The following is a 13,353-nucleotide window of genomic DNA, read 5'->3' on the forward strand; positions in this document are numbered from 1 at the left end:
ATACGGTGTTTTCTTAGGCTGTGAGGGGACCTGAGGTAAAAAAGTCGACTTCCCAGCAGGTGCTGTGGACACGAGGTCCGAGAGACCGTCCCCAAACAATTCCTCACCCTTATAAGGAAAAACTTCCATGTGCCTTTTAGAATCAGCATCACCTGTCCACTGCCGAGTCCATAATACTCTCCTGGCAGAAATGGACATTGCATTCATTCTAGATGCCAGCCGGCAAATGTCCCTCTGTGCATCTCTCATATATAAGACTACGTCTTTAATATGCTCTATAGTTAGCAAAATAGTATCTCTGTCAAGGGAATCAATGTTATTTGACAGGGAATCAGACCATGCTGCTGCAGCACTACACATCCATGCTGAAGCAATAGCAGGTCTCAGTATAGTACCTGAGTGTGTATACACAGACTTCAGGATAGCCTCCTGCTTTCTATCTGCAGGCTCCTTTAAGGCGGCCGTATCCTGAGACGGCAGTGCCACCTTTTTTGATAAGCGTGTGAGCGCCTTGTCCACCTTAGGGGATGTCTCCCAGCGTAACCTATCCGTTGGCGGGAAAGGGTACGCCATCAGTAACCGCTTAGAAATCACTAGTTTCTTATCTGGGGAACACCACGCTTCTTCACACAATTCATTTAACTCATCAGATGGGGGAAAAGTCACTGGCTGCTTTTTCTCCCCAAACATAATACCCTTTTTTGTGGTAACCGGGTTAATGTCAGAAATGTGCAACACATTTTTCATTGCCGTAATCATACATCGGATGGCCCTTGTGGATTGTACATTTGTCTCATCCTCGTCGACACTGGAGTCAGACTCCGTGTCGACATCTGTGTCCGCCATCTGAGGTAGCGGGCGTTTTTGAGCCCCTGATGGCCTCTGAGATGCCTGGGCAGGCGCGGGCTGAGATGCCGGCTGTCCCAAAGCTGCGTCATCGAACCTTTTATGCAAGGAGTTGACACTATCGGTTAATACCTCCCACATATACATCAACTCAGGTGTCAGCCCCGCAGGGGGCGACATCACACTTATCGGCACCTGCTCCGCCTCCACGTAAGCGTCCTCATCAAACATGTCGACACAGCCGTACCGACACACCACACACACACACAGGGAATGCTCTGAATGAGGACAGGACCCCACAAAGTCCTTTGGGGAGACAGAGAGAGAGTATGCCAGCACACACCAGAGCGCTATATAACAGAGGGATATACACTATACACAAAGTGAATTTTCCCCCTATAGCTGCTTATATCACAATTTGCGCCTAAATTTATGTGCCCCCCCCTCTCTTTTTTACCCTTTCTGTAGTGTATACTGCAGGGGAGAGCCTGGGGAGCGTCCTTCCAGCTGAGCTGTGAAGAGAAAATGGCGCTGGCTGTGCAGAGGGAGATAGCCCCGCCCCTTCAACGGCGGGCTTCTCCCGCTTTTTATAACGTTAATGGCGGGGGTTTCTGCACATATACAGTGTTAAACACTGTATTATGTGCTTTTTATTGCCAAAAGGTATATTAATTGCAGCCCAGGGCGCCCCCCCCAGCGCCCTGCACCCACCAGTGACCGGAGCGTGTGGTGTGCTGTGGGAGCAATGGCGCACAGCTGCAGTGCTGTGTGCTACCTTATTGAAGACCGAAGTCTTCAGCCGCCGATTTCCTCCGGTTTCTTCCGTCTTCTGGCTCTGCAAGGGGGGCGGCGGCGCGGCTCCGGGAACGGACGAACGAGGTCGGGCCCTGTGTTCGATCCCTCTGGAGCTAATGGTGTCCAGTAGCCTAGAAGCACAAGCTAGCTGCAAGCAGGTAGGTTTGCTTCTCTCCCCTAAGTCCCACGTAGCAGTGAGTCTGTTGCCAGCAGATCTCACTGAAAATAAAAAACCTAACAAATACTTTTCTTTTTAGTGAACTCAGGAGAGCCCACTAAGTGCATCCAGCTCAGGCCGGGCACAGATTCTAACTGAGGTCTGGAGGAGGGGCATAGAGGGAGGAGCCAGTGCACACCAGATGTAGTACCTAATCTTTTCTTTAAAGAAGTGCACAGTCTCCTGCGGAGCCCGTCTATTCCCCATGGTCCTTACGGAGTACCCAGCATCCACTAGGACGTCAGAGAAAATAAGATTTTAAACCTACCGGTAAATCTTTTTCTCCTAGTCCGTAGAGGATGCTGGGCGCCCGTCCCAGTGCGGAAATATTTCTGCATGACTTGTATATGGTTATTGCTTACATAAGGGTTATGTTACAGTTAAGATCAGTCGTTGGCTGATACTGTTTTGTTCATACTGTTAACTGGTTGCGTATATTCCAGGTTATACGGTGTGGATGGTGTGGGCTGGTATGAATCTTGCCCTTAGATTAACAAAATCCTTTCCTCATATTGTCCGTCTCCTCTGGGCACAGTTTCTCTAACTGAGGTCTGGATGAGGGGCATAGAGGGAGGAGCCAGTGCACACCCATTCTAAAGTTCTTTATAGTGCCCATGTCTCCTGCGGAGCCCGTCTATACCCCATGGTCCTTACGGAGTCCCCAGCATCCTCTACAGACTAGGAGAAAAAGATTTACCGGTAGGTTTAAAATCTTATTTTTTCTTATTGATGAATTGTGAATAGTGCTTTAGGGGCCTATTTCTTTAACTCTTATTGCAGTAGATCCACAGAAAACAGCACTATCTAAGCTTGGGGCCAAACTGGGTGCTGTGGGGCACTTGCAGGGGTGCCACGGGTTGGTGATCCAGGACCGAATCAAATTATTTATGGTCAATGGGCTTAATTCAGACCTGTCAGTGGGAAAGCTTTCTCCAGCTTTCCTACTGACTTATTAAATGGGCATGTTGTGTTGAGCCATTGGTGTTTCTATAATGGGTGCAGTGTGTGCGGTGCACACGGGCCCCTGAGTCCAGGGGGGCCCACACCACACACACTGCACCCATTTCTCCTATACTTACCTTTTCGGAGTCCATCGCTGACCGTGTGTGGGCCCCCTCCTCTCCCGTAGCCGTTGCGCTGCTGCTAGCGCACTGACCACTAGAGACTCTGGCACAGTGCCAGAGTCTACAGCGCATGGGCAGGACTCCAAAAAAATGGCACGGCGGCCATTTTTCGGAGTCCTGCGCATGCACTGTAGACTCACTGTGCCAGAGTCTACAGCTTTCAGAGCGCTAGCAGTGGCGCAATGGCTACAGGAGAGGAGGGGGCCCACAAACGAAGTCTGCACATGGGTTCCCCTCCTGTCTAGAGACGCCCCTGTGTTGAGCACATGTAGGATTAGCTGGGAGGCATTCAGTTTGCTGGCTGTCGGGATCCTGGCTGTCAGGACACCGACGCCGGAATACCGACACTCAGCGGAATATCCAACCGCTGCCCCTGAAACCCCACTCGGGTGGAGGTCCACGCCACCACCCGAGGGGGAATATAACCCTGTGGCGAATTGGGCAGAAAGCGTGGCGAGCGCAGCGAGCCCGCAAGGTATTCCAGCTGACGGGATCCCGGGGTCGGTCTCCTGCCTGCTGGGATCCTGCCAGCCGGCATATCATACTGAATTCGACTAGCCATCACATATATGCGTGGATATGTATATGCACAGTACACATCTAGCTGCAAAAAGACACACATATTTTTGCACTGTGCGAATACATCATAAACTGTCAACAATATGACATGCAGTAACTTTTTAAGAAAAACCTGATTAGTTCCAGTATTTGTGCATGTGTGAGGCATCATGTATGGATGTGCGTTTGCATGTGCGAACGCATGATGAGCAGCTCCTGCATCGGTTTCTGTGCTCTTGGTTAGCACAGGGGGACTCTGTTTCATTTATTTGAAATGTATTTTTGCAATTCTGATTGCAGACTGCTCATCTTCCCTAGGAAACGCGTCAGATTCTTACAGAATCAAATAAAAGAAAAATCATAATCGTTTTACATAAATTTAAAGAAAAGATGGACGCTGCCCTTCGGCTGTTAGACTGACATAATAGATCATTACCATCTGTGGGTTAGATCTTTCCCATGCAGTGGGTATATTCACAGTCACATTGTTCATAAATAGCTTTAAAATAAGTAAACACAATGTTATGCCCTGAATACCAAAATGACAAACACAACTCTTGGTCAGCCTGCCTGCATGACATTTTACAACATGTTTACTCACTGATAGGCCACAGTCAGCCAGCATAAGATTGATTAGCAGACATACTGCATATAGTTTTTTTTTATATAAAGGATTACTGAATGCCTTAAGATTTTTCAACAGCTTTATGACTATCTACAACAATTGGGAATTCACTTTTAACCACTTACCTGGAATCGCTACATGTGATGCAACAGCAACAGGTTGGTGGGGTTTTACCTTTAACAGTCACATCCCATGCGACCACAGGCTCTGCTGTTCTCCAGCACTCTGTAACAGGAAATACTTTCCTCTTCCTGCAGGGATCAGGTTGTAATGTCAGCTGGACAGTGACTGCCAACATCACATGATAGTTGTTTGCCCCAGAATGCCTTGCAATCTGCGTTCTAGGGATGGCTGTCGGTGGGTTAGCCATCAATGGTCATCATCAATGGTACCATTGATGCTTAAGCTCAATTATATGAAACCAACAGCTTGGAACCATCAATGGTTTTGCCCAGCGATGGTCATCCCTGCTCTATTACTCACCGAGCCAGGGTGTCTGCCTGGAGTGTCTAAAGGCAGCGTTACAGCAATGATCCAGCACTCCAGCATCCGTCGCATACCCCTAGTTACGCTCCTGGTTTTAAATATGTTTTTAAATACATGTTTTTGACCTAATTATGTAATAAAAAACAACAACTTCTAAAGAATGTTTGAAAAAAATTGTCAGTTAAGTGGTGATGTAATATTGGTGGATTAATCGGCATTTGTACTGGGTATCACTTATTGTAGAGATCTATTCTAGTCTAATAAGCACCAGAACTGGAATACTGTTGGCTCCTGATTTGTAATCGAGTGCTTCCGTTAGCTTTGCCCAGCTCATTCTTTATCATAATCCACCTCGGGTTTATGCATCTACCGTATATTCTCTTGCACTTCATTAATAGTATTGGGATTCGTCTTATTATGATTTTAGTAGATGTTCCTGTGTGAACTTATCGTATTTCCCAATAGATTGTAAGCTTGCAATCAGGTAGGTCTATGACTGTTTGTTAATACCCAATTTTGTTTTATCATTGTTGTTTCCAATTGTTTATCACAACGGAATATGCTGCGCTATATAAGAAACTGTTAATAAATATGATGAGATATAGAATCAAATTATTGTCAAAACTGTTTTTGTATATTTATTTTGAGATTTATATACTAATAAAATAATAGATTATTATTTTTTACTGTACTGCGCTATGGATTTTAGAAAGTGTATTTCTATTTCATGAATTTACATGTGTGTCTGGGACTCATATGCGGGATTATACAGTAGCTACTACTAAATTCCCCTCTTACGTCATAAACATAGTTCACAAAACATCCATGGGTTGCTGAACTGAAAACAGATGTAACAGGAAGCGGGTTGCAGGCTAGTTTGGACAACATTAAAAGTGCTGCATGTCCACAAATACTGCAGATTCTTTCCAACAATTAGTAAAACCTATGTTTAGCCTCACAGCAGTTGGTATCTCCCAGGGTTATATGCAGAATATAAACTATTACATTTACACCTTTCATCCCCTCCCCCTGGGTGTTTGATACAATCTTCAATCTGACGGAATACAGGGGCAGATGTATTAACCTGGAGAATGTATAAGGAAGTGATAAACCCATGATATGTGCAAGGTGATAACGCACCAGCCAATCAGATCCTAACTGTTAATTTACATATTGGTGCTGATTGGCTGTTGCCTTTATCACCTTGCACATATCACTGGTTTATCGCTTCCTTATGCCTTCTCCAGGTCAATACATCTGCCCCACTGTTACAATTGGCAGCTATACACAGTTACAAAGCAGTTACCTGACTCAGCTGGCTGGAGTATTCTGCCAGACCAGGCACTGGAGACTGATCCAGTTTCTCAGTTAGGGTGAACATCTGGTGAAGTTGTGATGCATACTCTTTGTCACTCTTTGCTCGCTGCATTATCCACTTTTTCATAGATTCCATGAGTTTCAGCTCAGAGTCTTGCAGACGCAGCAGTGCATCGTGTCCATCTGGACAATTGAATTCAGTTGCAAAGCCCATAATTCTACAATGTACAGATTGCTTCTTTACGTGTTGTAATGTACTGTGACTTTCTGCAATGGAAAAGAAGACACCGTCTCAGGAATACATCAGCTTCAAAGTTCATGAAGTTGACTGTAGACACTAATTAATAGTTAGAAATGCGCTTGTATGTATCCTGTAATATTGTGTGCTATTAATAAATAATCACGTGTATATACAATATGCCAAGCACTATCAGGCAAGAGATGGAATGTTGTGTAACCTGTTGGGGTAGATAAGCTTCATCTTACCTATGCAAACTTTGAAAGGTTGAATGTAATCTCTGCCTCACATTTAACGCTACAAAAGCCATAGAAAATATGGCTCATTTTGCAATGTGTTAGCGTTCAGAATCTGCATGGTGCAAATAAGCCTTTACTACTCAGAACATGACATAATCCTGTACTGGCACAGATTATGTACCTACACAGACTTATTTCAAGCACTCTAGCACTATAAAGGGACAGCTTCACTGAACCAGTGGCAGATGCAGGGGGCATGAGGGGGTAGGGGTATTTAGCATAGCCCCGCCCCTTCATGCTCTTTAATGAATGGATGACCATTGCAATCCACCAATCGGTATGCTACTGCACGCTGCATGGCTGTAGTTGAGAAGCAGGAAGAGAGTGGTGCCAGGACACTATAATATATTTAATAGCAGTATAGCATGAGCGAAGCAGGTGCAGCATGTTCTAATTATTATTATTATTATTTTTTGTATTAAGTATATTTATTAAGGGTTAGAACAGTATACAACAACAGATTGACAGCACGCAAATATACATCATACTCTAAAGCAAACAACTGAAGAACAGGTTTAGGTGAACAGTGAATTACTGTAGGTAATCCTGTAAGACCTATTTTGGAAGTTTGTAGGGAAAAAATAGGAAAGGGAAGTGAAAAGAAACTGTGTGACTAGAACCGTCTAAGGGGGAAAGGAAGGAAGAGAGAATTAAGTGAAGGGGCAACTAGCATGTAAAAATCACAGCCGAGGGCCCCAGACCTTGTCAAAAGACTTGGCGTTCTAATTTAATAATGCTGGTCATACCTCCCATTCACTGTACTTGTCAGACCCTACTGATAATAAAATGAAGAGTGGGGTAGACTACTGTTTTCAATCAGTCGCAAACTGCCAGAGAGAATGTGCCGGATACGTTTATTTTATGGTGGTGCACCGTGCATGGCTGCAGGGATGGCCAAGGGTAAAAGAAAAAAATGTAGGTTCTAATGGGATCATGTGTTGCAGAATAAAAAAAAATCAGGTTCTTAATATTCGTCCAGAAACCAATAAGGTTAGGACAGCTCCACCAAATATGGAGAAACATTCCTTGTAACAAGCAGCCACACCAACATCTATCAGAGGCATCAGGGAGCCTCTTTTTAAGCTGTGTGGGGACATAGTACCGCCTATACAGGATTTTGTACACATTCTCTAATTCTCACACAAATTGAGCTGGAAGCAGCAGCCTCTCAAATCTCGGGTCCAAGTATCATAACCAAGAGACTCGCCTAAAATCCACTCCTAGGCCAATCTGTGCAGGTCTCATGTGGTTGTTGCGACAAGGGTAATCTTGGTGTATAATGTAGAAATCAGTCCAGCAGTCACAAACATAGCATTTAGACAAGTAAGGGGGCAGAGAGTAAGGGTGCACCTTTCAGCCAAGGGGAGAATGCTTATTGGACCAGGCCAGGGGGGATTCCAGTCAGTTGAACAGTGCCATGATAGAGGTGGGAGTGGAGAAAGGCTGATGAAACGGCCAGTGCTACAGGCTGAGAAACGCGTTAAGGCACCCCAGTGAAGGACCCAATTTGACTGTGGCACTTCTCCCTGACACTCCTGAGTTGTGTGGACCAAGCAGAGCTCAGCCGCAATATACGGACATTCTTCCAGCGGCGTGACACTCTGTACACATACTGCATCGAGCCGCTGCACACCCGGCTCAGTACAGCGCTCAGAACGAAGAAGCTATCTTCTGTCGGATGACACACCATAGGAGCAATTGGGTTTTCTACACCTTTTCCATTCAAAATTAAGGTATCAGCAAATTACCGGTGTTTGCATCTCCATCTTTGGGACACTGTTCGCCTGGCCATACAGAGCCGTTTTCAATACTTCATGCGGCTCATATGTGCTTAAAGAAGAGTGAGACTTCATTTGCAACGTGATTTACACTAGAGGTACCTCATACAGGTTGAGTATCCCATATCCAAATATTCCGAAATACGGAATATTCCGAAATACGGACTTTTTTGAGTGAGAGTGAGATAGTGAAACCTTTGTTTTTTGATGGCTCAATGTACACAAACTTTGTTTAATACACAAAATTATTAAAAATACTGTATTAAATGACCTTCAGGCTGTGTGTATAAGGTGTATATGAAACATAAATGAATTGTGTGAATGTAGACACACTTTGATTAATACACAAAATTATTAAAAATATTGGCTAAAATTACATTCAGGCTGTGTGTATAAGGTGTATATGAAATATAAATGCATTCTGTGCTTAGACTTGGGTCCTATCACCATGATATCTCATTATGGTATGCAATTATTCCAAAATACGGAAAAATCCCATATCCAAAATACCTCTGGTCCCAAGCATTTTGGATAAGGGATACTCAACCTGTATAAGTCTCCCACTCATATTTCATGTTTTTCCGTGGACGCACGGTTGAAAAATCAGTAAGCATTTTTGCACCTTTTAAACAGGTTTACTAAGACTTAATATATGTATGTTTTTTTCAGGGGTTGTATTGCAGTCAGATTCACCATCATATATTTATATGATTTTTTTATCTATTGATTAAAGGGTCATTTTATGTATGAACAATTTTATTTTTGTTTATGTGTTTATTGAAACACTGTTTTATTCATTATAACAATAAATTTACTATATAGACTCATTCAGCGCTCCCATTCTTTCCAAATATATGGTCAGCAGAGTCCCATATCGACAGAGAATGGGAGACTATGAGTTGGTTGTGAGCCTTTTTCATATGGCGAGCCTGTGGGAGATGATTGGCTATGAGTGCCCTGTCAATCAAAAGCCTGTTCCCATGGTTGTAACTGCTGATTGGCAGGCAGCTCTGCAAGTGACAGAACTCAAGTGATGCGAGAGCGACGCTGTATGTACAGCATGTACAGCATGGCTTATGTCCGGATGGATCGTGTCACTAGTTTTTTTGTTTTTTTAGCCCCCTGGATGCCTACTGGAGAAGAGGACCGACCAGCACAAGGGTAATGAGTATGTATCCCCCTCATGTAGCTGGATTCTACTGGAGAAGTGGACCAACCATGCCAGGGACGAGGTAAGTATACAAATGAAGCCACGCTCATCCAGCTTGGCTACACCGCAAAAGTGCACTGCTGGCGTGGCTAAGCGATCTTGTGCCTAGCCACGGCGAGGCAGCGCACGAAGACGCTCCCATTCATGTGAATGGGGCGCAGGCGCGTGTACGACACGCGCATGGCGGAGATGTGCCGGCGTGCAGATGTAGCCACGATGAGCGTGGCTACATCTGTATGTTAGTGTGAGTGATTAAAGGCCTGATTCATTACCAATTGCAAATGTGAGATTGCATGCTGTGAGTGATTATAAGCAAACTGTGCATGCGCTGAGGACACATTGCGTGTGCGAGGAGGGCAAAATGCGATCGCCCTATGTATGCAGCCGCATTTTGATTGACAGGAAGTGATCGTTTGTGGGTGGTAACATGGCGTTTGTGGGGAGTGGCTGGGAAACTGCAGGTGTGTCATGGCCATTTTCGGGGCGTGTATCTGACGTCATCTGCGAATGCTGTGTTCAAAAACATGGTGCCCGGTGCTACTGCATTCTCATTGATTTAAGTATTCCGGTGTCAGCAGCAAATATCGATGGTGTCCTTTTTTTCGTATGCATTGAGAATCTGCTAATGCCTACACAGATTTGCGAATGCATCGGTGGGTGTCTTTTATCCTTTCTGGGTGGCTCTTCACATGCAAATTTTAGCAATAGCAGATATGTGAACAGCGCTATATCAGCCTCAATAGTGATCCATAAAGAATCAGGCCCTGAGTATATTGCAGTTCTACTATCTAAGGTGTGTGTGTACTGTTGTTATTTTAATATTTATTTTACAGGGGGACTATAGACACCAGCGGGCCCTTAATGCCCTGCACACTGATACTTCAAGTACTGGCATGTGGGGGAGGCTTGCTGGGACCTGAGTCCTCCTGTAAAAGACAATATTACTCTTACTTTCACTTTAATTGCTTTCAACTCTGCACCCACTGCCCTGGGTGTGCCAGGGATAGCCCCAGGCTTTACTCTACTTACTAAGGAATCCCATGGCTGGGGTGACTAGTTGGGGGCCATAAATGCTCTGGTTGGGGCACCTCATCATATGTGTTCCCTGGCTGTTACATTACCCCCCCCCCCCCCCCATATTTCCAGAACCAGTACTGCCTCGCACAGCCCGGTTCTTATTAAGCTTTTGGGAGGGACCCCGTGACATTTTTTTTCTAAAATGAACCCTTTAATTCACTTAAAACACAATAGCAGGCTTCGCAACAAACATGTTTAGTGAATTGTGTCGAAATTTTGGTGTGAGTTTGCAAACACAAATCTTTGTAAATCTGTGATTTGCATTGGTACCAATGTTATTTTGCCGATGTTTGGTTGGATGGTGATTTGTTGATAATTGGTCTGCAAAGTCGAATCTGACATGCTATTTACATGCGAATTGGCCATTAGTAGATTCCCGATTTCCAAAATTGAGGCATTATCTTAGGAAAAACACCAAACCTGACCAAACATAATTCTTACTAAATTTCCCACGTATGTGTGTGTCGAGTGGTCACACAACCATGTGGGATGGATACACTTCCTCAGCTGCCAAGGGCTTTCTTGAATGTGAAATACATGGTTATTACAAAAGACATAGACAATTTTAACAACGTATTAAATAATATTTAAACTATGGAGGGCCATGGTGACATAAGCAACCAGAAATGCGCAATGTGACCAGTCAGGCAAGATGGCTACAAGTTCTGTGTAACAGGCGTTTTGTGTGCTTGAATTAAGTAAAACAGGTTCCGTTACAGATGTGAAACGACATTTTAGAACGCAATTTGGGAAATCACCACCGACTAGACAATCCATTTATGACTGGCACAAAACATTTGAAATAACTGGATGTTTATGAAAAGGTAAAAGCCCTGACATGTTAACACATGTTTGCCAAGTATTTGACTACTGAGATGATATCTACAATATGTGTGTCTCAAAGTTCACACATCAAACACCTGTAAGTTGCTGTGGTAACTTCCACTTTTGCAATAACCTTGTATAAATTGTATTTGATCCAGGTGGGAAATATGAAAAGGGTAAATGAAGTAGTGGTGACAAAGAATCCGATGTGTGAAATTCCTAAAAAGAAGAATTATGGATAATTCCATGCTGCTGAGACTGGTTGACTTCCTGGAAAACAGAAGAGGCCAATGGAGTTAATGTTAGCAAATTTGCCTTTAACATTTAAAATGATTGGCAAAATTAATGGCAAACTGCGCTTTTTACCACATATGTTTTAAACATTCCAGTTTTGAGAAGGAGCTTTATAAAGTGTATTATGCTTATGTTTAAATTGTTAATAAAAATGGCTTTTCTTATTGAATATGTAAATTAAGCTACACGTCATACGCAAATTGCCAAGCATGATGTTGGTGACTGGAAATTTAGGTAAGAGAATGAGAATTAAATCAGGGTAGTGTCAGAGTAATCCTTTATCACCTATTGTGCATGGGAGTGGAGGAAGAAGTGGGAAAGTGTAGGAATTTAGGGCCTTTCAGACCTGATCGCTCCTCTGCAAATTTGCAAAGGTTTGCAAACAGATAGTCGCCGCCCAAACAGAGAGAATACCTGCCCTGTGCAAGTCTGCGTACACCTTGCGAAAATCTCTGCGTACGCCGGTTAGCTGCAAATCAGTTCACACCTCACTCACCATCTAATGTGTTTTCCAATCTGTGCAGTCTGTGCACAGCCCAGGACCTACTCCTACAGTGCAAAAGCAACAGGCTGTTCGGGGCCAGAGCTGACGTAACACACCCTCCCTGAAAACGTTTGGGAACGCCTGCGTTTTTCATGACATTCCAAGAAAACAGCCAGTTACCACCCACAAACAGCCGCTTCTTACAAACAACTTGCGTATGCCTAGCGATAAAAAAATTTGCATTACTATCCACGCACATGCGCAGACGATCGATAATCAGCAGCCTTGCAAAATCACACACCAGTGATCAGGTCTGAATCGGGCCTTTAGGGTTATTGTTGGAGCAGTGTATGAGACAAAAGAAGACAGTTAAGCCAGTTGTTCCCAAACTTTTTGAATCCTGGAGCATCAAATTATTTTTCACGACACCCCTAGGCCAAAGGTTTCTTAATGAGAAATTTAGAAAATTAAAATATTAAATTAATAGAATTAAGAAAATTGTGTTTATATGTCATCCTTAGGTTCAGTTATGTGGATTTGCTTCTGTTTGTCCACATATTTAATGACTGACAGCCACAAGCACTGGTTTTTCCTATTACACTGACCAAAAATAATTTTAATAGGTCCTGGATCACAAATACAAGGCGACTATCTGATCGCAAACCTTTGCAAATTCGCAGAGGAGCAATCAGGTCTGAATTAGGCCCCGCAAGTGTCCGAAGGCACCCCAGGGTGTCATAGCACACAGTTTGGGAACCACTGAGTTAAGCTATTTAATAAAATATTTAGTGGATGGTTGATCACGTGGTGGGTTTTGTGAGAGGAAGGATTCAGCGTTAGACGCAATGTAAATGTTTTCACAAATGGCCGATGTTTTTACTACTGCACATGTGTCTGGGTCACATTGCGCATGTGCCGATGACTTAGTTCCACTGGAAATTTTGAGTGATCATATGGTTTCTCAGATGTCCGATGATGCGTCCAATTTGTATACAATGGAAGGAGCGTTCTCTCTGCTATTGCAGTCCAACATCTCCCCCTGGGTCTGCCTGTCTGGCTGTGATTGGCAGGGATTGCTTCCTATGGGAAGTCATTGTCACTGCTCGTCAGTCCCTGCAGGTGGCAGATTTTATAGGGCGGGGGGGGGGGGGGGCTGCAGTCCTGCAACCCCTAGGTAGAA

At 44.0% G+C, this 13,353-nt stretch overlaps 1 protein-coding gene across 2 annotated transcripts in view; it reads right to left on the reverse strand.

The window, feature by feature from the left end:
- The window catches only part of FES (FES proto-oncogene, tyrosine kinase), a 224,744-nt gene that overhangs the window by 167,871 nt on the left and 43,520 nt on the right, over positions 1-13,353 (reverse strand). For both annotated transcript variants that reach the window (XM_063925860.1, XM_063925861.1), the window contains exon 2: positions 5,958-6,235. In XM_063925860.1, the coding sequence (XP_063781930.1) occupies positions 5,958-6,182 (225 nt within the window). In that variant the 5' untranslated portion in view covers positions 6,183-6,235. The remainder of the gene's footprint in view (positions 1-5,957; positions 6,236-13,353) is intronic.

This window comes from Pseudophryne corroboree, chromosome 6, assembly GCF_028390025.1.
Source record: "Pseudophryne corroboree isolate aPseCor3 chromosome 6, aPseCor3.hap2, whole genome shotgun sequence".
Classification (NCBI taxonomy): Eukaryota; Metazoa; Chordata; class Amphibia; order Anura; family Myobatrachidae; genus Pseudophryne; species Pseudophryne corroboree.